The 24,933-nt window shown below is 45.7% G+C and overlaps 1 protein-coding gene across 2 annotated transcripts in view; it reads right to left on the bottom strand.

Annotated features, from left to right (window-relative positions):
- CPT1A (carnitine palmitoyltransferase 1A) overlaps positions 1 to 24,933 on the bottom strand; it is a 61,504-nt gene that overhangs the window by 18,143 nt on the left and 18,428 nt on the right. For both annotated transcript variants that reach the window (XM_058526199.1, XM_058526201.1), the window contains 9 exons: positions 20,099 to 20,270; positions 17,930 to 18,031; positions 15,884 to 16,021; positions 14,841 to 14,918; positions 13,106 to 13,213; positions 12,211 to 12,298; positions 3,640 to 3,835; positions 1,178 to 1,366; positions 307 to 412 (listed from right to left, as the gene is read on the bottom strand). In XM_058526199.1, coding sequence (XP_058382182.1) covers positions 307 to 412; positions 1,178 to 1,366; positions 3,640 to 3,835; positions 12,211 to 12,298; positions 13,106 to 13,213; positions 14,841 to 14,918; positions 15,884 to 16,021; positions 17,930 to 18,031; positions 20,099 to 20,270 — 1,177 coding nt within the window. The remainder of the gene's footprint in view (positions 1 to 306; positions 413 to 1,177; positions 1,367 to 3,639; positions 3,836 to 12,210; positions 12,299 to 13,105; positions 13,214 to 14,840; positions 14,919 to 15,883; positions 16,022 to 17,929; positions 18,032 to 20,098; positions 20,271 to 24,933) is intronic.

The raw sequence follows: 24,933 nt of genomic DNA, 5'->3' as shown, positions 1-24,933 counted from the left end.
CACAATCAGACAAACACAATCACCCGTTGCTTGATGATGGGGATATGTTCTGAGACATGCGTCATTAGGCGATTTCGTCATTGAGCGAACATCCTAGAGTGTACTTACACACACCTAGATGGTAGAGCCCACCACGCACCTAGGCTACGTGGTACTAATCTTACTAGACCCCTGTCACACACACGGTCCATCAGTGACCAGAATGTCATTATGCGGCACTTGACTGTACTAAAAAATTAAATTTGGTCTGGGGTTTGGATTTGCAACAGTAATTTCCACATTCACGTTAAAGCTGCAAAAACTCACCTCCCAAAGGTGGCCAACAATCGGCGCGTCAGCCCAGGAGTGTTCTGCGTTCATGCCCATCTTGCCGTTTTTGAAAACAATAAATGTGAATGACTTGTCAAACCACCTACGTGAAACAAAAATGTTTATGGAATTTAAATGTTTAAAAAGAGGCAAATAAACAAAAGCTATGTATTTGTTTTATTCTGGATGGGCTCCTTGACTTGGCACCCACCCCGCAAACAGCTAGCAGCTGTTAATAAATCTCTGTAGAGTGAGGATAAAGGCACATACAGATCTCTAAGTCATTCATTTCTTCCTTGTTCCAGACAAAGAGAAGCACTTTTATACCAGAGACTAGAAGGAGAACAGGACACACTATTATAGAATAAAAGGATGCATACGGCAACCAAGGAGAGACGGGAGGCTATATGTGCCCGAGCACAGCCCCCATCTCAGCGATCCTCACCCCCAACCTGACGGGGAGGCAGGACCTCACTTTACAGATAAGGAAAAGGAGGCTCCAGGAGGTGGAACAACCTCATAACAGTCAGGTGACCAGCGGGCAGGGCCAGAGCCGACATCCTGGTCAGGCCCCACCCACCACTTTCTCTCGCCTGGGTCCGGGTACCCGGCAGCCACTCCTCAGACCAGCATCTCCAAAGGGAGGTGGACATGCACAGGGAGGGAAAGAATCCCAACTTTGCTGCTTATGGTCTGTGTGTGTGCGTGCGTGCAAGGTGTGGTGGGGAAGAAGAAAACTGAAAGTTCTATTTTTATGCTCGCCTTATTCCTTAAGAGTAGAGACAGCTGAGGCTGTGTGTCAGCCACGTGTAACACTTGCTCCAAGTTCACAGGCAAACGACCGTCTTTCAGACGGCGAGTGCGGTACCTGTCAGTGCACCCGCCGTGGAGGAGGGACTTGGCGTAGCTGTCCAGTGACGTGTCCGGGTCCTCCCTTCTGTATCCTTGTTCCGTTTCGTCCAGCGTCACGAAGAATGCTGCTTTCTCCACAGCATCAAGAGACTGCTTATTTTTCCCACGCCCAAAATAGGCTTGGCGACACTTGGCCCAGGGGACTCTGACGGAAGGATTAAAAACAATTCGTGACATCTCCGTGCACATGTGTTTGAAAGGACAACGTTTTTCACAGTTTTTTAGGCATGTAAGGAAATTACACATTTATGATGTTCTCTATCTGCCGTTATCCGACTGCCTGTGGCTGGACCGCACTGCTTGTGGGCAGGGGCCTCATCTCCTCGCAACTTGTGCAGAGCACAAGGCCTGGCACATAACCTTCTGCAATAGAAGCTGAATGAACGACGAGAATGCAGACTGGCGCTGTGAGCTCAGCTGCCTGGGGGCAGCAGACCCAGAGAAAGAGCTCCCCTACACGCTCATCCGGCCCCACTCCCGTCGCACCCCCCCTAGGGGACCCATCCTAAGTGGGTTCTGGCAGCAGAAGTCACAGCAAGTGTGTGTAAGTCCTTCCCTCCTGCCAGGCTTTGCTCCAAGCCTTTTCATGGACTAGCTCACTGCTCAACACCACCATTCCCATCTTTCAGATGTGGAAACTGAGGCACAGAGATGAGGTCACAGCTATTTTGTGGCAGAGGGGAATTAAACCCAGGCCAGCCTGCCCCGAGTCCACGCTACTAATGACCACAGAATATCCCCATGATAATGGATGCCCCTTGGAGCCGAATTCAAAGGATTCTCTTCACCCCACCTTAAGTGGCATGTGAGGAGCTAACGCGATGCCCACTTCTTGAGAGTCACCCCAGCCAATCACTCCTGGGCCCCCCTCACTCGGGCCCTCCCCAGGTCCTTTGCCCCTACCTACCCTTCCAGATCAGGGCCATCTGGCCTCTGTCTCCCCCTTCTCTCCCCGAGTGCTCGGCCGAGGCAGCCCATGGTGCCAACAAGCCCATAAACACAACGGGTCCCAACACACGTCCAGCCCCAACTGCTCTCCTTGATGCCAGGGGACAATGGTGACAACAAGGATGGCTGCTACGTACTCAGTGCTCTGTGTGAAGGCTCAGGAAGGTGATGTGATGGGACATACACTTGGCGCTCTGTGTGAAGGACTCACGTGGGTGAGATGGGGCAATGCCCCATGGGGGCTTGCATCAGGGCTGGGGGTTTACTGAGCCCCTGGGGTGAGTGGATCCCTCAGCGGCACCTGTGCCCACCCAGCCTCCACCAAATTGGCAGCCCCGCTGATGCTCTAGCAGCTCTCGGGAAGGGAGCTCATTCCCCAGGACACTCCCCAGCACTGCTCCTTCCAGCTGAGTCAACGCCCCAGTGATGGCGAATACTCCTGGGCTTCTCAGACTGAGCTTCTCCTCCCGCACACACTGCCTGTTTCCGGTGCTCAGTGCTTGAGGATCCTCTGGACCAGAACAATCTCATAAATCTGCTCGGATCGCCCCAGCCTAAAGTGGTCCCTTAACAGCACCCGGTCGCAGAACCAAGCCCAAATGTATTCGGGCACACAGACCCTCCTTGCCTTGCGTTCCAGCATCCCTGACCCACTCCGCGGGTCCCAGCACGCTGTGCTGTCCAGGCACACACTCTGCTCCCTGGACGCCTCTGCCGCCTGTTGGCCCTCCCAGCTCACTGCCACCCTCTGTGTGCCCTCGCCCAGCGCATTCTCCTCTTCTCTAGGGGGGTCACTCACCACCTTGCTCCCCACGCTGCCCTAACAGCTGTAACTCGGTGGTTATCAACTGGGGATGATACTGCCCCCCAGTAACACGGGGCAAAATCTGAAGACAGTTTTGCTTGTCACAACGGGGTGGTTGCTACTGGCAGCCAGTGCATAGAGGCCAGGGATGCTGCTCAACATCCTACAAAGCACAGGACAGTGTCCTCCACTGGAACAAAGAATTATCCAGCCCCAATGTGTACAGAGCCAAGGCTGAGAAACTCTGTTCTATTTGTACAAGCTAATTCCTCGAATAACAAAATGATCCTCTGAGTGGTCTTTAGATGAGGCAGGAAATTTATCCCTGACACAGAGGCCTTGGTTTACACTTGTTCTGTTTCCTAAATTAAATATGCCCACAGCCCCATGAAAAAGCCTAACTCCTTCTCTCTGTGAAGTGCCCTGGTATCCCTCCACAGGCACGCCTGCCTGTCACACACAGAGATGGTCAGGGTGACCCACGGGACAGGGAGGAAACTGCTCCCTTGGAACAAAGCCGAGCCAACAAGACTCTAGCCCTGCCCAGTGCCACTGCAGGTCGAGGACACAGGCCTCCCCTCCAGCCGGGCCCCTGGGTAAAGAAGAGAACCGTAGGCGCCCCCGCAGCCTCCAGACAGGACCGGCGTCACAGAGGAGCCGCACACCTTTCTCCGGCAGTGAGCGCCGCCAGCTTCGCCTCCCCAGCCTGAGGCTCCGAGGGGTCATCCAAAATCCTCTGCATCTGCTGCTCGATTTCTCGGGGCTTCAACAGCCTGCCGTCGTGGTACAGCCAGACCTTGAAGTAGCGCCCTTTGTGGAACACGACGATGTGCTTGCTGTCCCTTAAGTGCTGGATGGTGTCTGAGGAGGGGTGCGGGGCGAGACACAAAATCCAGAGGCTCAAGGTTAGATGAAGGTAAGAAAGGCACCCCCGACTTCTTGGTGGGACCAATGCTTCACCCCACGTCACTCCACTCGGCTCACATGTCCATTTCTCAAGCATTTGTAGAGATTAGGTACAGCATCAGAATTAGGAGTTTTCGGATCAGACAGGCCTGACTTCTAAACTTCCCTTGGTCACTCACTGGACATTTCATCCCAGGCCAACGACTTAACCCTGTCCAAGCCTCCATTTTCTCATCTGTAAAATGGAAACACAACTCGTGTCCCTCGTACAGATGTGCAAGAATTAAAAAGACAATAATCATAAATCGTCCACTCATATAGAGCAAGCATTCAGACAGCACAGATACTTTTCATTAATTAATTACAGTAGGCGACTTAGAAAATGTTCTTAGAGAGTAGTGGTAAATTAAAGAAAGATAGCTCATAAGAATGCACCCCAGAATCCTCAATAAGGCGATCAGCAGTTCTCATCAGAAACTTTAGAGACCAGGAGACAGCAGGCTGATACATTCAAAGTGTTAAAAGACAAAAACCGTCAACCAAGAATCCTAGATCTGGCAAAACTGTCCTTCAAAAGTGTGGCAGAAATTAAGAGTTTCCCAAATAAACAAGAGCTGCAGGTGTTCATTACCACTAGACCTGCCTTATAAGCAGTGCTCAAGGGAGTCCTACAAAGCGAAATGAAAGGACACTCGACAGTAACTCGAGGCCAGATGGAGAAATGAAGATCTCAATAAAGGTAAATACATGGGCAACAATGGTTTGTAACTCCATTTCTTGTTTTCTACATAATTTAAGAGACTGATACATTTTTTAAAAAAACAATCATTAGTCTAAAAGCCAGCATTATTGTAACTTTGGTTTGTAATTCTACATTTTTTTCTACATAATTTAGGAGACTAATGCATTTAAAAGAATTATTAGTTTGTGATTTAGGGAACACAATTCTAAAGATGTAATTTTGTGACATTAACAACTGAATGGTGGGGATAGAGCTGTAAACAAGCAGTTTTTGTAGGTTATTGAAGTTAGGTATAAAGCTGGTATAAATTCAGATTAGTGTTATAACTTTAGGATGTTAAATGTCATCTCGATAGTAACCATGAAGAGAATAGCCACAGAATACACACAAAAGGAAATGAGAAAGGAATTTAAATATTTCACTACAAAAAATCAACTAAACATAAAAGAAGAAAGACAACAATGCAGGAAATGAAGGGCAAAAAAGCTACAAGGCATGTAGAAAACAAATAGCACAAGGACAGAATTAAGTCTCTCCTTATCAGTAATTTCTTTAAATGTAAATGGATTAAACTCTCCAATCAAAAGACAGAGATTGGCAGAATGGATAAAAACACATGATCAAACTATATGCTGTCTACAAGACATTCACTTGAGATCCAAAGACACAAACAGATTGAAAGTGATAAGATGGAAAAAGATATTCCACGCAAATAGTAACCAAAAGAGAGCAGAAGAGGCTATACCAATATTAAAGAAAAGAAATTTTAAATCAAAAAAGGTTACAAGAGACAAAGAAGGACATTACATTTTTTTTGTGTGTGTGTGTGAGGAAGATCAGCCCTGAGCTAACATCCACGCCAATCCTCCTCTTTTGGCTGAGGAAGACTGGCCCTGGGCTAACATGCGTGCCCATCTTCCTGTACTTTATATGGAACGCCACCACAGCGTGGCCTGACAAGAGATGCATTGGTGCGCGCCCGGGATCCAAACGCAGGCTGCCAGCAGCGGAGTGAGTGCACTTAACTGCTACGCCACGAGGTTGGCCCAGGACATTACATGTTAATTAAAAGTTCAATATAGCAAGAAAATAACAACTATAAACGTTTATATACCCAATGACAGACCATCAAAATATATGAAGCAAAAACTGATAAACTTAAAGGGAGAAACAGACAGTTCTACAATAATAATTGGAGACTTCAATACCCCATTCACAATAATGGATAGAACAACCAGACAGAAGATACGTAAGGAAAGAGAGGACTTACACAACACAATAAACCAACTAGATCTAACAGACATATACAGAACACTCTACCCAACAACAACAGAATACATACTCTTCTCAAGTGCACTTGGGACATTTTCCAGGATAGACCACATGTTAGGCCACAAATTAAGTGTCAACAGATTTAAAAAGATAGATATCATACAAAGTATCTTCTCTGATCACAACGGGATGAAGTTAGAAATCAATAACAAAAAGAAAACTAGAAAATTCACTAATTTGTAGAAGTTAAACAACACACTCCTAACCAATGGATCAAAGAAGAAATCACAAGGGAAATAAGAAAATACTTAGAGACAAATGAAAACAAAAACACAACATACCAAAACTTATGGGACTCAGTGAAAGCAGTGCTAAGGGGGAAATTTATAGCTATAAACACTTACATTAAAAAACAAGAAAGATCTCAAATCAACAACCTAACTTTACAACTTAAGGAACTAGAATAAGAAGAACAAACTAAGTCCAAAGCTGGCAGAAGGAAAGAAATAATAAAGATTAAGAGCAGAGATCAATGAAATAGAGAATGGAAAAACAGGAGAGAAAAATCAATAAAATCCAAAGTCTTTTTTGAAAAGATCAACAAAGTTGACAAACCTTTAGCTAGACGGACTAAGAGAAAAAGAGAGAAGACTCAAATTACTAAAATCAGAAATGAAAGTAGGGACATTATTGCTGATTCTACAGAAATAAAAAGGATTGTAAGAGATAACTACGAACAACTGTACACCAACACATTGGATAACCTAGATGAAATGGATAAATTCCTAGAAACTCAAAACCTACCAAGATTAAACCATGAAACAGAAAATCTGAATAGACTTAGAACTAGTAGAGATGTAATCAGTAATCAAAAATCTCCCAACAAAGAAAAGCCCTAAACCCAATAGATTCACTGGTGAATTCTATCAAACATTTAAAGAACTAATACCAATTTTCTCAAACTTTTCCCAAAAAATGAAGAGGAGGGAATACTTCCTAATTCATTCTATGAGGCCAGCAGAACCTGATACCAAAGCTAGAAAAAGACATCACAAGAACACTACAAACGAATATCGCTTATGAACATTGATGCAAAAATACTAGCAAACAGAATTCAGCAGCATATTAAAAGTATATACACCATCACCAAGAGGGATTTACTCCTGGAATGCAAGGAGGGTTCAACATACAAAAATCAATCAACGATATGCCACATCAACAAAATGAAGGGAAAAAACACAATCATCTCTATTGATGCAGAAAAAGCATTTGACAAAATTTAAGACACTTTTCAGGAAATAAACATTTAACAAACTAGGAATAGAAGGAAACTTCCTCCACACAATAAAAGCTATTTATGAAAATCAACAGCAAACATCATACTCAATGGTGAAAGACTGAAAGCTTTTTCTCTAAGATCAGGAACAAGACAAGGATGCCCACTTTCACCACTTCTATTCAACATAGTACTGGAAGTTCCGGCTAGAGGGATTAGGCAAGAAAAAGAAATAAAAGGCATCCAAATTGGAAAGGAAGAAGTAAAATTATCTCTGTTCGTAGACGATATGATCTTATATGTAGAAGACCCTAAGGATTACACAAAAAAACTGTTAGAACTAATAAATGAATTCAGCAAAGTGGTAGGATACAAAATCAACACACAAAAATCAGTTGCATTTTCATATAGTAACAATTAATATTCTGAAAACGAAATTACAAAAATAATTTCATTTATAATAGCGTCGAAAAGAACAAAATACTTAGGAATTAACTTAAACAAGGAGGTGAAAGACTTGTACAATGAAAACTACAAAACACTGGGGAAAGAAATTAAAGACGACGTAAATGGAAACACAGCCCATGTTCATGGATTGGAAGACAATGTTGTTAAAATGTCAGTGCTACCAAAAGCAATTTACAGATTCAGTACAATCCATATCAAAATCCTAATGGTGTTTTTTTGCAAATATAGGAAAACCCATCCTAAATTTCAAGAGGAATGTCAAGGGACCCCAAATGCCCAGAACGTCCTTGAAAAAGAACAAAGATGGCGGACTCACACTTTCTAATTTCAAAACTTACTCCAAAGTTACAGTAATCAAAAGAGTGTGGTACATAAAGACAGACATATAGACCAATGGAATAGAATAGAGAGCCCAGAAATAAACTCTCACATATCCTGTCAAATGATTTTTGACAAGAGTGCCAAGATCATTCAATAGGGAAAGGACAGTCTTAAACAAATGGTGCTGAGAAAATCTGATATCCACACGTAAAAGAATGAAGTTGGACCTTTACCTAACACCATATATGAAAATTAACTCACAGTGGATCAAAGACTTAAACGTTAAGACCTAGAACTATAAAACTTAGAAGAAAACACAGGACAAAAGCTTCATGAAATTGGATTTGGCAATGATTTCTTAGATATGACGCCAAAGGTAGGGGCAACAAAAAGAAAAAACAGACAAAATTGACTTTATGAAAATTAAAAATATTTGTGCATCAAAAGACACTACCCACAGAGTGAAAAGGCAACCCACAGAATGGGAGAAAATATCTGCAGATCACGTATCGGATAAGGGATTAATATCCAGAATATATAGAGAACTCTTCTAAAACTCAACAAAAAAAAAACAAACAACCTGATTCAAAAATGGGTAAAGAACTTTTCTTTGCTTCTTTGGAGATACACATTTCTCCAAAGAAGATATACAAATGGCCAATAAGCATATAAAAAGATGCTCAACATCACTAACATTAGGGAAAATGAAAATCAAAACTACAATGAGATACCACCTCACACCCATTAGGATGGCTACTATCAAAACCCTGAAAATAACAAGTGTTGGTGAGGATGTGGAGAAATTGGAACACTCGTGCTGTTGGTGGGAATGTAAAATGGTGCAGTCACTGTGGAAAAAAGTATGGTGGATCCTCAAAAAATTAAAAATAGAATTACCAGATGATCCAGCAATTTCACCTCTGGGTATATCCCCCCAAAAGAATTGAAAGCAGGGGCTCAATGAGATATTTGCACACCTATGTTCACAAGCAGCATTATTCACTATAGCTAAAACGTGGAAGCAACCCAGGTGTCCTTCGATGGATGAAGGGATAAGCCAAACGTGGTCTATCCAGACAATATAATATTATTCAGCCTTAAAAAGGAAGGAAATTCTGACACATGCTACAACATGGATGAACCTTGAGGACATAATGCTAAGAGAAATAAGCCAGACACAAAAGGACAAATATTGTATGATTCCACTTATATGAGGTACTTAGTCAAATTCATAGAGACAGAACACAGAACGGTTGTTGCCATGGGCTTGGGGCAGTGGGGAATGAGGAATTAAGTGGTTTTTTCTCTCTTTTTTGGTGAGGAAGATCAGCCTTGAGCTAACATCCATGCCAATCCCCCTCTTTTTGCTGAGGAAGACTGGCCCTGGGCTAACATCTGTGCCCATCTTCCTCCACTTTATATGGAACGCTGCCACAGCATGGCCTGACAAGTGGTGCATGGGTGCGCGCCCGGGATCCGAACCTGGGCCGCCAGCAGCGGAGCGCTCGCACTTAACTGCTATGCCACGGGGCCAGCCCCGAGGAGTTAGTGTTTAATGGGGACGGAATTTCAGTGTTACAAGGTGACAAGAATTTTGGAGGTGGATGGTGGTGATGGTTGTACAACATTATGAATCTGTTTAGTACACTGGACTATACACTTAAAAATGGTCAACATGGTAAATTTTATGTTATGTGTATTTTGCCACAATAAAAAAAAATGGGGGGAAAAATGCACCCTAGAGAGAAACTTTAAAAAGCTTAAACATCTGGGCCGGCCCAGTGGTGTAGTAGTTAAGTTTGTGTGCTCCGCTTTGGCGGCCCAGGGTTTGCTGGTTCAGATCCCAGGCATGGATCTACGCACTGCTTATCAAGCCACGCTGTGGCGGGCGTCCCACATATAAAGTAGAGGAAGAGGGGCAGGGATGTTAGCCCAGGGCCACTCTTCTCCGCAAAAAAGAGGATTGGCAAGAGATGTTAGCTCAGGGCTGATCTTCCTCACCAAAAAATAAAATAAAATAAATTTTTTTAAAAAGCTTAAACATCAGAGGAATATGATTAAGTAAATTCATTTAATGAATATTTATCAAGTCGTCCTAAGTACTGTTTGGGGTGGGGCATACAGTAATGGCTGAATGAGGCAGATACAGGCTGGTGGTGAAGATGTGCTACAGACATAATTAATAATATGACAAGGATTACAAAGAACAAGAGGAAATCGTAGAAATCTAAGAAATCATAAGACAACAGCCCCACTGCAGCCTGAGATGCTGAGAAAGCCCTGCCCCACCCACTGAGGACATGCCACCTAGGAAGGGACTGGCCAGATAAGACACAGAACTCATCAATATCCACACTGCATCTAATTTTTTCAGATGTTCAGCAAACCTGGAATGGAAGGGAACTTCCTAAACCTGCTGAAGGTTTCTACCAGAAACCTACATCAAACACACATTTAAAGCCTTTACTTTAAAGCCAGAAATAAGAAAACGCACTCGATGACCACCTCTAGTCAACATTATACCAGAGACCCTGGCCAGTACAGTAAAAGAAGAAAAAAGAGCTAAACAAAAGGACTGGAAGGGAACTATCAACGTAGTCCTTCACAGCTATGATCAGCCACATAGAAATTCCAACTAACCCGACAGGTTGTTTAAGTTAGTAAGAATACAGCTGAGTATAAACTCAATTTATAAAACTCATTTGCATTCCTATGCCCCAGTGTTATGGGCTGAATATGCCCCTCCCATTCATGTTGAAGCCCTAACCTCAGAATGTGACTGTATTTGGAGATACAGTCTTTTAAAGAGGTAATTAAGTGAAAACTAGGTCATAAGGTAGGCCCTAATCCCGTATGACTGGGGTCCTTATAAGAAGAGGAGATCAGGACACAGACACACACAGAGGGACGACCACGCAAGGACACAGGGAGAAGACGGCCGCCTACATGCCAAGGAGAGAGGCCTCAGGAGGAACCAGCCCTGCCCACACCTGGATCTCGGACGTCCAGCTCCGGGACTGGGAGAAAATACATTTCCGTGATTGAAGCCATTCAGTCTGTGCTGTTTTGTTTCAGTGGCCCTATCAAACTAACATGCTCAATAACCAAAAACTTGAAAATAAATTTAAAACAACAAAAACAATAAGGTATCTAAGAATAACTCTTAACAGATGATGCACAAGACCCTTACAGAGAAAAGTATAGCATTTTATTAAAATCATTTTCAAAAACACTGTTAGAGGATGGAGACAGTCAACTTCACTTTTTTCCAAATAGCTAACTGTCCCAATACTGCTTTTTGCCAACTTATCCATTTCTCACGTGGCTGGCCATAGGTCAGCGGCCTCCAGCGTATAACAGAGAGAAGAGGGTTACTTTTTAGTCAGAAACACCCCGCACTGTGAAAGCAGTGAATTTTTAGAGAACCTCTGCATGCCGTGTCAGAGGAAAGCTGAGTCCATTTAAGGAAGCCACCCAGAGGCCAGCGTTTTTGTCCAAGGGCCCCTGCCCATCACCACAGCCCAAGTTACTGCCCAGGCGCACAGTCTGAAAGTACTGGGCTGTAAGGACACACCCCAAAAGCTGGATCAGCTCGGGACTTTGTATAATCAGCTTCAAAAGCAGCAGCGGGGTTCGTTATAAAGGCCTGCTCTGAGGCCTCAGACAGGGTCCGGCTTGTCAATCGAGAGCGGCAGGTAGTTCCTACCCCCATGGCCAGCCAGACGCTCACGGGCTGCACAGCCTGAGCCCTGCTGGCCTGGGACAGTCCCGGGTAAGCTGTTGTGTCTCCCCTTCATCCTTGAGGGTGTCTGGCTTGGCCAGATTATGTGGCCACCTTGCATTCTGGGGGGGTGGGGGGTCAGCGTCCCAGGTCAGGCTGCTATAAGTGAGCTGCTGGACCACGAATCCAGTTTCCCGAGCACAATCCAGCATTCGTTTCCCACTAAACCCTGCATGTGAGCCAGAGCAAAACGCCCCTGGGGATCCAGATGAAGAAACAGGAATATTCCTAACCAGACCTGGAGAAAACACGCTATCAGACAGCCTTCAACCGAAGAGAAACTGACTCTGAAAATAAGTCAGCTGTCCAGGCTTGAGAAGGACCAAGGAAAGTTAACAGGAGCAACGTTCATGAGCCTGAACTCTCTAAGTCTCGGGAGGGGGCAGCCCGAATCGTGTCCTCTCCTCTGACATCTCCTGACGCTGAGCATGGGGATGGAGAGTGCTGATCCCGCAGGAAGCTCCACTCACCTGTCTCCTCCCCTGGGATCCGAGAAGTGTTAAACATCCGCTCCCACTGAGCAGAGCAGAGCGGAACCGTGGATCCCAAAAGAAGAATCTGCAACAAAAAGAGGTTTCAAACAAACAAACATTCCACAGCGGGAAGAAAACAGGAGCAAATGAAGACCGCACATCTGAAATGCCAGATTTGTTTTCTGTGCACATGGGGTGGCTGGACCCAATCTTTCCCAAACTCCATAGAGGACAGTTGTCCCCTGGGATGCACGCTTCCCTGGGGACCTGCTGAACCAGCCAGGGCACAACTTCCCGAATCGTCACCTCCTAAATAGCACTTTCTAGTTGTCATTTATAAGCTGACACTTAAACCAAAGGAGTATTTAAGAAGGACATGTCTTGTTTCTCAGGAGTAGCTCACCAGCTATATCACGTTCCTTCAAAAGCAAACAAGAGTTTCTTCGAAGGGTAAATTACAGAACTAAAGTACGTGAGACATATCCATTTGGGATAAACAAAGAGAATTAAATCTCAAAAAAATTATGCTGAGTGAAAGAAGCTAGACCAAAAAAAACTGCATACTGTATGCTTCCATTTACATAAAGCTTTGGAAAATGCAAATGAATCTAGAGTGACAGAAAGCAGGTGAGGGGTTACCTGGTGGCAATGGTGGGGGACAGCAGGGAATGGAGGGGGGGACAGAGAGATCACAGAGGCACACAAGGGAACTTCCGGGGGCGATGGATGTGTTTATTATGCTGATTGTGGTGATGGTTTCACAGATATATATACGTATATAAATACGTCAGAACTTATCAGATTGTACGTGTCAATCATGTGTGATATGTCAACTAGACTTCAATAAAACTGTTTTAAAATAATTTTGTGAAAAAGCACTTTGTTTACATACTGGTTTGATTTCCTCGCGGTCCAGCTGGCGTCGGTAAAGCAGGATGGCGTGGATACCGTTGCCTGCTCTCGCTGCCTGGATGTGGGTTGGTGTGATGTACAGAAAATCCTGAAAAGGGAAAACCCGTGTCAGCAGAGAGACCATTCACAGGAAAAGACAAGCCAACCTAAATACACTGCAGAGCATTCCACGACGTTGAGCTATTTCCATATGTGTTAAATTACACCTGCTCTGCTAGAAAATAAGTGGTAATTTCATTTCCTACATGTTGTCAGTTTTGTTTGTTCATGTCTTATAAGAACACAAGCCCCCAAGTAATTCTTGGGCTATTCAAGACAACAGAATATTTTAAAATTAACTTTTGAATAAATATAATTCAAATTTAAAAAAAGATAGTATTTCGCCCCAAATATCCTCATATAATGCATTAAAAGAAAAGCAGAAAAAAAAGGGAGCAATTAGACAATTAGGAAGTTTCCTGAAGGAGAATTAACCAAAAGTTAAAATAACCTTTTATATAGATTAGCACTTGTAACTCTCTAAATCTTGAGACACATTTCTAAATGCCTAGATTTTTCCGTGACTGCAGGAAAAGTCCGAGGTACACGTGTCTAAACTACTTTTTTTTTTTTTTGCTGAGGAAGATTGGCCCTGGGTAACATCTGTGCCCATCTTCCTCTACTTTATATGGGATGCCACCACAGCATGGCTTGACAAGTGGTGCATAGGTCCGCGCCCAGGATCTGAACCTGCGGACCCTGGGCCGCTGAAGCAGAGTACACAAACTTAACCGCTGCACCACCAGGCGGGCCCCTAAACTACATTTTGAGAGAGCCTATGTGCGTAGCGTGCCCCTGATGAGGACACGTGCCTTTGGAGGAAATAAACACCAAAGTCTTCAGGAATGAGAGGGCACCAGGTGGACTGCTTACTCTCAAAAAAGAAGTTCTATGTTCCACAGCAACAGTTTTTGTCTAAGTTTGAGATCATTTCCAGTGGAAAATAAAGTTAAGAGAAAAATGTTAAAAGGAGAAAAACAGAAAGAAAAAGCAAACTAACTAGAAAAACAAGGAAAAGAGGGAAAATGGAAGGAAATGAAGAACAGAAACAAAGAATTAGATTCGTCAGTTATTAAAGTTACTAAACGCCAGTTTCCAGAACCCAAACAGAGGAGCTTCTAACAAAATAATGGTGTGTACTCTCCCAGACCATCAATGTCTCGAAAGAGAAGAAGACCAAAGAGATATGAAAACGACATGCGATGAGCAAACCCCTGGTGTCTTAGGTGGCAGAAGGACCAAGCTCTGCGTCAGCCTGTGGGCGAACTCTTGGTCGATCCGCTGTCGCTAAGCTCTGCGGGGCAGGCAGGGATGTGAGCCCTTCAGGCCACTGTGGCACTCTCATGCAGTGCTTGGTTATGAAAACAGGGAGAGGTACACTACAGTGACGAATTCCTGTTGGCCAAGACAGTATTTCTGCCACCCAAATTTCTCTGCAGTAGCTCTGAGTAGTTCCCTTGAGCTACTCTGCAAATACAAAAGGGCGTCCACCGGTTCTCTGGCGTGGAAAGCAGATCCCGGACTCTCCCGTGGAGGGTGAAGCCTTGGACAGGGGAACAGGACCAGGAGGAGCAGGGGTCAAGCCCTCGAGCTTTCCCAGGCAGCCCGCAGCACTGTGAACACGCCACTCCAGCTGCTGAGTCTCCATCAGACACGTGCGGGCCTGGAGGACTCACCATGGCGTAGTAGTTGCTGTTCACCATCAGCGGCCCCCGTCCTCGGAGGTAGACGTATTCTTCCCACCAGTCACTCACCTGTTGGGCGCAAACAGGAGAGACCAACTGACAAGCTCAGGAGTGACACAGGCCGCCAGGGCCCCAGGGGGCGTGCACTGCGCACCTTCTGTCCCGCCCGCTTGGCCTCACTTCTCTCTCCTGGGGCCATTCCCAAAAACACAGCCCTAACTAGGTGGAATGCAAAAGAGTGAGGAACGAAAAGGACTTTTATTTTTGTTTTAGGTCATGACATAGCCAGAAGGTAGATCACCTTCATTTGATACACGGTTAATTAAAAAAAAAAAAGACCAAATGGAAAATAAGTGATAAATGTTTGACCGCTAACATTTTGTAATAATTGACACCATCTGAAATTGCACTGCAGACTGTTTCTCTTCTTCCTGCTTCCCGGGTCTCCCTGAAGCAGCCACGGTCTCAATCCTGTTCGGTTCCCTTTCAGAGCCATGGCACTAACAGGGGGGGTCCATGTGTGCTGTCTTCACGCCCCAGCTCGACGCCCCAATATCCCCCAGACGGCCAGCAATCTCTTCATAACCACACCCACAAGCTTCTGGACCATTCACAACCTTCTGGACAGAGGGACCACTTTATTTTTTTTTTACTTTGTGTTGAAGGGCCTATACCTACTGCACGGTGCCATGTAAGACTCTAAGTGTGTGTGTGAAAATGTTTACGAACTCAACACACCTGCGTAACCATCGCCTGATCAGAAACAGCAGATGGAGCCCCCAGCCCCTGCCTCCTGCCCACCCACTGCCCACCCACCCTCCTCTAGCCCCATTCCCTGGCTTTGCCGGGGTCCTATTTAACACCTGCTTTTCCACGTTAGCTAGTCCTTAAAAACTGGACTCCCCGCATCATTTCATCCGCCAAATGTCTCCTCTTGCCCGCCATGCAGAGGGAAGATCAGCTTGTTCGTGGAACGATTTAGTATTTTCACACAAAAAACCCCACCAAGGAAAACAGTGTGTGTATAGACTTACATAATTTGTAGCCCACCAGGATTTTAACTTCAAATACCACTGCAACCTCGGTCCAAGACTGACAGCAAAATCTTGGGCGAGAGCCGTCATCCGCTTGAATTCCTCTTCCTTCATGAGAGGCCTCACCGATTCCAGATACTGGGGTTAACAAAAGACACACAAGCCAGGTTAAAGTACATCGTTTCCACAACGGGGCCTGAGAAAAAGATTTAAACACACTGAAAAGATTTTAAAAGCTTTCCCAAGCTGGTTTCCCTAGTCCTCACGCAAGTTAGCTCACTCCAACGCTAAATGATGTTTTAGGTTAATGATAAATAAACAGGTGAACTTTTTCATCCCATATTGGCATACAGGATCCCCAGATCCTGCATCACCACCAAATGACCAAAGTGAATTCTGGAGCTGACAGGACAGGCAGACACCCAGGCCCCAGACACCTCCACAGAAGAACCTCCTGCGGGAGGGGGCTCTGCTCAGCCTGTTTCACAGCTGAGGGCACAGAGGAGGAGATTCAAAGGAACTTGAAAAGCCAACCGAGACTAAATAACTAAACCAGGATTCAACAGCCAAGAAGTCTCCCACTTACTTTACAGTTTTTAAAATGGGGCCCTGGGGGCCGGCCCCATGGCTTAGCGGTTAAGTGCGCGCACTCCGATGCTGGCGGCCCGGGTTCAGATCCCGGGCGCGCACCGACGCACCCAGCACTTCTCTGGCCATGCTGAGGCCGCGTCCTACATACAGCAACTAGAAGGATGTGCAGCTATGACATACAACTATCTACTGGGGCTTTGGGGGGAAAAATAAATAAATAAAAATAAATAAAAATTAAAATGGGGCCCCGGGGGGTGGGGAAACCAGAGCCCTCATACACTGCAGGTAGGAGTGTAAAATGGTGCAGCTGCTGTGGAAACCAGCCTGGCAGTGATGAAAAAGTTCTGGAACTACACAGCTGTGGGGGTTGCAGAACACTGCGAATGCACTTAATGGCACAGAACTGTATACCTAAAAATGGTGAAAATGAGCAATTTTACATTATGTATATTTTACCACAATACAAAAAGAAAAAGAAACAGAACTGCTTCCTCCCTTGCTGAGTGGTTCTGAGGATTAAATGAGATACTGTGGCTGTTGTCACGACAGGTCTTACAGGCGATCCACGCTCTGCCCCGCGCCTTGCCTCACGGGGACCCAGGGACAGCAGCTGAGGGACATTCAAAGGCTGTGCAGTGACCCTCACCAGTCAGATCAAAAACATGCACCACCCATGAACAGATGAACAGATAAGCAAATGTGGTCTATCCATACGATGGAATATTACTCAGCCCTAACAAGGAAGGAACTTCTGACACATCCTAGAACATGGATGGACCCTGAGGACATTATGCTGAGGGAAAGAAGCCAGACACAAAAGGTGAAACCCTGTATGATCCCACTTATACGAGGTCCTTAGAATAGGCAGATTCATAGAGACAGAAAGTAGAATAGAGGTTGTCAGTGGGGAGAAGGAACGGGAGCTGTTATTGCTCAATGGGTACAGAGTATCTGTTCGGGGTAAAGAAAAGGTTTTGAAAATAGAGTGGAGACAGTTATACAACATTGTGAATGTGATCAATGCCACTTACACTTAAAAATAGTTAAAATTGGTAAAGTTTATGTTATCTAAATTTAAAACAACTCGATTCATGGTTAATTTTGTTATGTAAGTTCAATTTAAAACAGTAATGTAATATACCAAATACCATTGAATTGGACACTTTAAATAAGTGAATTGTATGGTATGTGAATATTATCTCAATAAAGCTGTTAAAAAAAAGTCTGCCAAGTGGTTTCTCTATCAAATATGATACCTTTTAAAAAAATACTTAAGATGTGCTGATACATTAAAAAAAAAAAGATTTCATGTGATAGCCCACAAGGGGCACCACTGAGGGCTAACACAGGCAATGATGGTAAATTAACTGACCATCATTATCAAGTCATAAGCCTCAGTCCCCAAGATGTCCAGGATTGCCCAGTGGGGTGAAGTGAGCTCGAAGCTACACCTACCCTGCTCACGGTGTCTTTCACGGCTGGGACGGGCAGGCGCGGCAGAGACGTCTGGAAGCTGTACAACATGGGTTTTCGGCCTGAAAAGATCTTGACCATATACTTAAAAAAGAAAAAAAAAAAAAGGTACATTTTAAAAGATGACACTATGTTAAAGTCTCTCAAGCGTATACAACTTGCCAACTATTTACTGATTTTCTGTGCCGTTTTATTTTTCCTCTAGTCCACTTTCTGCCTGGACATGGGCAGGCCTTAGCAAATAAACAGGTAAGCCTTCAATAAAAACCAGGCCGAATGAAAGCCTGGGTGTGGCAGATGCTTCGAGATGTCCCGCCCTGTCCAGGGCCCTCCCCGGGCACCTCAATATTGCAGTCTGACTGCACTTCTGCACGTGGGATATGTTTCACCGCCTTCTTCTGCGAGGACTTTAGTTTCAGGATTGGCTGGAGGCTCTGGCAGCGGTGAGGAGGGGCTGAGCTGAGGGACCTGGAGCTCGAGCCAACCCCAGGGGAAGCAGTGTGGCCCCTTCGGTCACTGACAAGCCTTGTGGACAGCACACACTGGCCTGCTATCAGCCCTCGAGTTAGGCTGGAATGGTCTAAACCTGGTGTAGAAACTGGTCATCTCATGCTGACCAGACCGTAAAGGAATTTCTAGGGCTCACGGTGTGTGAGAGGTGGTTCTCGATGCTGAAGGGCGCTGGGACTCAACCGGACATCGGCCATGAGTGCCCTCCTAGGGAACGTTGCTTCACCTGTTTTGTGAAGCGAGGGAGACCATCTCTGATCTCTTCTGGGTGTTGAATTCTGCTTCTCTGGAAATCAGAAAACTTAATCCATGTGGCAGCAGAATGTCAGTTTGGGAAAGAGGGAAATGCAGGCGTGTGCAGTGGGCACGGGCATGGGGGTGACACCACTGTGGCTCCAGACTCCTCTCACGAGCAAGCCTCTGGAGGTGGCGTCCAGCCCACAGACGGAGCTGCCTCGTGGTGAAATCAGGACAAACATCCACGCACGTGGTAAATAAGTGACACTCGGGCTAACGGCCGGGGCGAGCTGCTGGAACATACCAGAAGCTACGGGCAAGTCAGGGAGTCCCGGTCAGACTGGTCAGCTAGTGAAACCACTTAATACCTAACTATGGGCCACACAGAAAAGCTATAAAGAGGTGGACGGACAGTGTTTTTATTCGATGGATGATCCGGATGACGAACCTAGCAGACGTTAGTACAAAATGTTCAGAACTCACTAACTTCGTTAAAGAAAAATACTCTTTCACCTAAACTTACAAGTCACGGTGAATCAAACCCCTCCAGCAATTAGAGGTCAACACCCAAGTCACCAATCAAGTGTCCCAGGGAAAGGTCCTGTGAGGACACTTTCTTCAAAAGTAAAAGCCATCCTCACGAGACACTAAGCGAAATGAGCCAGACCCAGAAGGACAAACACCACCTGATAGTGCTGATCTGCAGAACCTGATATAGTCAGGAAGTCAGGGAAGCAGGGAGTAGGATGCTGGCTGCCAGGGGGCAGAACAAACGGAGGTGTGTGGGTTAAAGGCACAAAATTTCAAGGGCCAGCCAGGTGGCATAGCGGTTAAGTTCTCGAGCTCCACTTCAGCGGCCTGGGATGCACAGGTTCGGATCCCAGGCGCGGACCTACACACAGCTCATCAAGCCATGCTGTGGTGGCGTCCCACATACAAAATAGAGGAAGACGGGCACAGATGTTAGCTTAGCGCCACTCTTCCACAGCAAAAAGGGGAGGAGTGGTAACAGATGTTAGCTCAAGGCCAATCTTCCTCACAAAAAAAAAGGTACAAAATTTCAGTTATACGAAGTAAGTAAGTTCTGGGGATCCATTGTACCAGATAGGACCTGTGACCAACAACACCGTATCATATAAAAATTTGCTAAGAGAGTAGAGCTCATGTTAAGTGCTCTTGCCAGGAAAGGAAAAAAAACGGTGGGGCATGAGGAGACTCCTGGAGGCGATGCACACACTGGTGGCAGTGACAGCAATGATGGTGTCACAGGTGCAGACTTATGTCCCAACACGTCCAGGTGGACACACAAAATAGCTACAACTTTCTGTACGTCAAGCCTACCTCAATAAAGTGGTTAAAAAAAAAATCCACACCAGTTCTGCACCGAGAGTGGAGCTCAATTACCATCCAGATCATGGTGGCGCGACTCATCTTGCCGTGCTCCGCGAACATCCAGCCGTGGTAGGAGAGCAGCACCTTCAGGGAGTACCGCATGGTGACGATGAGGGCCACCCAGAGGCCCGTGCCGAAGAGGATACCGCTGACGATGTTCTTCGTCTGGCTGGACATGTAGCCGCTACCGAGACAGGACAAAACTTGAACACGTTAGCGTGCAAAAGAGACGTGGGCCACAGCTCTGGGAGACACCAAGAGCTACAAGCCACAGAGGCCTTCCGTTGACACAGATGAGACGGCAGACCCCGATCAGAGCCGGGCCTAATCAAAGAGAGGGCATTCGTAATCCAAGTCGCAAAAGACTTGGGCATTTTCCTTCTTGCCTGGAAAAGAACCAGCCCCGTCTGCTTCGGTGGTCCTCAAAACAAAGCAAGCCTGATTCATGTAATCAGGAAAAATGTGTAAGTTCCTCCAGGGTCTAGGGACGATGACAGAGGTGACTCTGTGAGGCTGTGGCCCTGCCCCTGAGGACAACTACGCCCCAGATTGACCGGCATCTCCTGGGCTCGGTGCTTGCGGCAAGTCTGTGCTATTCCCTTCCCGATCCTTATAGGTCTTTTTTTTCAAACACACCTACAGATTTCATCATTACTCATAAGAAACTCGGATCATTTGGCAAAACTATTACCTCAACTATTGATATCAAAAGAGCTTGTTTTTGTTCTAGGCGGGAATATTTATCATGAACAAATGAAGAAACTGATCGTGTAAAATGATCACTTAAGTAATAAACTTAGAGAAGATGTTTTCATTTGCTAAGGAAAGTGATATATTTTATGGTAAAGATAGGACTTTAAAAATGAGAAGAAATGCAGCTATTCATACATCTTTGCAGTTTTGTTTTTAGTTTTAGTTGTCTTGGAAACCATAAAATATTTAAAAATAGAAATGATTTAAATAACAAATGTTGGTGAGGATGTGGAGAAAAGGGAACCCCTGGGCACTGCTGGCGGCAATGTAAATTGGTGTAACCACTCTGGAGAACAGTATGGAGGTTCCTCAAAAAATTAAAAATAGAACTACCATATGATCCAGCAATTCTACTTCTGGTATTTATCTGAAGGAAGTGAAATCACTATCTCAAAAAGATATCCGCACCCCCATGTTCACTGCAGCATTAGTCACAATAGCCAAGATATGGAAACAACCTAAGTGTCCATCGACAAATGAATGGATAAAGAAGACGTGGTATGTATACACAATGGAATATTATTCAGCCATAAAAAAGAAGAAAATCCTGCCATTTGAGAAACATGGACGGACCTTGAGGGCATTATACCAGGTGAAATAAGTCAGACAGAGAAAGACAAATACTGCATGATCACACTTATATGTGGAATCAAAAAAAACCCCGAATTCATAGATATAGAGAACAGGCTGGTTGTTGCCAGAGGTGGATGGGCGGGGGATGGGCAAAATGAGTGATACTGATCAAAAGGTACAAACTTCCAGTTATAAGATAAATAAGTCCTGGGGAATGTAACATATAGCATGGTAACTATAGTTAACAATACTGTATTGTATATTTTTGAAAGTTGCTAAACGAGTAGATCTTAAAAGTTCTCATCACAAGAAAAAAAGTTTGTAACTATATGTGATGAGATGGATGTTAACTAAACTTGTGGTTATCATTTTGCAATATACACACGTATCAAATCATTATGTTGCACACCTAAAGCTAATATAATGTTAAATGTCAATTATATCTCATTAAAAAAATTTTAAAAAAATTGTGTTTGTGCTTCAAATTATTAGAACAACCAATACACCTAACCCTAAAGTTATCTCCAATATTTGGAAACAAATTTAGCATCTTATAAAACTTAAGTAACAGAGAAATAAATATCTTCAAGGCAAAACACTTTTGCTTCAAAACTTCTATCTTTCTATAACCTGTCAAATCTTGCATTCAAGTTTAACTATAGTCTCTACTTTAAACCTATATGTTCTTTCCTGATAGTCTCATCTACAGGCAAACTTGGATTTAGGAATATAAAAACCCATCTTTCAGATAATCTACATTTTAGATTTCTAAGCACTTTTCCTTTCACTGAAGGATTCACAAAATCAAAGAGTATTTTAACATTAACAAATAAATGACCCGTTCAGGATTTTTATATAGACACATAGGCACTTTGATAACAAGCATCGGCAGAAAGCCTTCTATTCAAGAACATGTTCCTCCCGAGGCTGCAGGGGACGGACAGACAGAGCTCCCCCCACACAGCCCAGAACACCTGCACCTGTGAAAGGGGATCCTCTCCAGGAAGACAGTCCCGGACCGGCCCCTGAGCCTGGAAGATGCTGGTTCTTCATTAACTGGTCTTTCTAAATTTGGGCCAGGGATGGCCCAGTTACCACAATTGGTTTAGAGAGACAAAGAAACAAATCTTATAAAGACCCAGATTATAAAGGGCTTTAAATAGACTTCTAAATATAACCTAGTGTTAAGAGGCAGTGCACACTGGAGAGTAAATTAAAAATCTGTGTTAAACCCATGACAGTCTGAAAAGTAGGTAGGAACAGCAGGACACAGTGTGTGGAGGCGAGCTCTCTGCAGGGAGGCAGGCCTGTGGCACCCCGGGAACTAAAGGACCAGAGGAGAGAGGCTCCGGCTGGAGTGACGAGAGTGATGGGGACCCCACCCTGGCCTCCAGGCAGACCAAGGAACCTGGCAGGCGTCCAGCGCAGGCAGCCTTCCACTGACGTGACAGAGCCTTCTTATTCTGGGCCTTGCAGACGCTCCTAGGGGCATGAGCCAGTCTTCCCGGGGCAGCTTGAGGCTGTGAGTGACCCGGCTGGACCCTCAGAACTCCCCTGTGCCCAGGGGCTTCGTGAACAAGGAGCAGTGTTCAGGGGGAAGGGGCGCCCACTGAAGGCGACGTAACAAAATCCATACCTTTAAGTTCAAACTGCTTAATCACGTCTTTTGAGTCATCAGAGTCAAGTCCAGTCATGAGCTCTAAGCTTTCATTTATGTCACACTCTGCCAGTTCATCTTCCTATCCCTTTCTGAAGGAACGATATTTAAATCCAACAACCAGCAAACTGCTGGCTCATGACAAGGCCCCAAACTTCACTGGTTTGGCTTAAGCCAGACCCCAACACCGCAGAGACAGCCGGGGAAACGTGGGGACACACCTGGGCTGCCATCTGGTCCCTCACCGGGCCCCACCTTCCACACGCAACTCCTGGCCCTAGAAACAAAGCCCAATGACGGGACGAGGACGTGGGGACTATTATTTCTCTAGTCAGAGACCTAAAACGTTCATGGATGTAAACAAGCAACACAGAAACAGGATCGACGGGTCGGCCCCGTGGCTTAGCGGTTAAGTGCGCGCGCTCCGCTACTGGCGGCCGGGGTTCGGATCCCGGGCGCGCACCGACGCACCGCTTCTCCAGCCATGCTGAGGCCGCGTCCCACATACAGCAACTAGAAGGCTGTGCAACTATGACGTACAACTATCCACTGGGGCTTTGGGGGGGGGGCGGGAAAGGAGGAGGATTGGCAATAGATGTTAGCTCAGAGCCGGTCTTCCTCAGCAAAAAGAGGAGGATTAGCACGGATGTTAGCTCAGGGCTGATCTTCCTCACAAAAAAAAAGAAACAGGGGGCTGGCCCGGTGGCGCAAGCGGTTAAGTGCGTGCGCTCCGCTGCGGCGGCCCGGGCTTCGCAGGTTCGGATCCTGGGCACGCACCGACTCACCGCTTGGTAAGCCATGCTGTGGCGGCGTCCCACATAAAGTAGAGGAAGATGGGCATGGATGTTAGCCCAGGGCCAATCTTCCTCAAGAAAAAAAGGGGAGGACTGGCATCAGATGTTAGCTCAGCGCTAGTCCTCCTCACAGAAAAAAAAAAAAAAAAAAAAAAAAAAGAAACAGGATCAAAGGTCTGGCACGGGGCAGCCACAGCGACATCAGAGGAACTGTGGTACCTTCCAACCAGAAAATAAAAACGTATGTTCCAGAGCAAGGGCCACAGTCACAAACAGGGTAGCAGAGACGGCCCCGTGTTCCACCATCTGGCCATCTGTCGCTAAGGCAGCGATGCTCGTTTGTCTGGTGGGACGGTGCTCTGAGGGGAGCTCAGGGCACACTGAAGGAAGCACGGATCTCAGGGGTGTGCAGAACTGGGTTTGAATTCCAGCCTCCTCACTTCCTCTCTCTGTGACTCTGGGCAAGAATCTGCATCTCTGAACGTTTCCCCCTTCACTATAGAGACCCCAATGAGAGAAGTCACCGCAGCCCAGGGTCCGACCCTCCATGGGACTCAGGGCTATCCCCGGGGCTGGAGGGAAGAAAGGACATGGAGAGGTTCCATCCAAGCCTCTAGGGCATGCCCCACATTCTGGCATGAGACCCTAGGCACCTCATACCTTTTGAGAAAATTATCAACGAAAGCCTCCTCCAGGCCAAATCTCATGGCAGGGAGAGAACCTTCTTCTAAGCTCCTAGAAAAATCTAAAACTCCCAGGAGAGAGTATTGGGGTTCCCCCCAGGGTTCTAAGCCACTCTGACAGGGAGCTAAGGGGCTGAGGTCTCCCCAGAGCACCCCACAGCAGTCAGTTCTCAGGGTGACAGAATCCCAGGATTGACTCCAGCACAAAGAAGTAACCATGTCCAGAACCAGCTCCCGGAGCAGAAATTCCGTGTGAGGACCCCACCGGCCAGGCAAAGTGGACTGCCCCTGCTGGCCACGGCCTGGGGTCCTGACACGTTCCGGCAGGTACCCCAGGACCAAGGTCACTCTTCTCACCCCTGGTCTTCAGAGAAAGGGCCACGAGGG

The sequence above is a fragment of the Diceros bicornis genome, chromosome 31, assembly GCF_020826845.1.
Source record: "Diceros bicornis minor isolate mBicDic1 chromosome 31, mDicBic1.mat.cur, whole genome shotgun sequence".
Classification (NCBI taxonomy): domain Eukaryota; kingdom Metazoa; phylum Chordata; class Mammalia; order Perissodactyla; family Rhinocerotidae; genus Diceros; species Diceros bicornis.
This window is presented reverse-complemented; position numbering and strand designations above follow the sequence as displayed.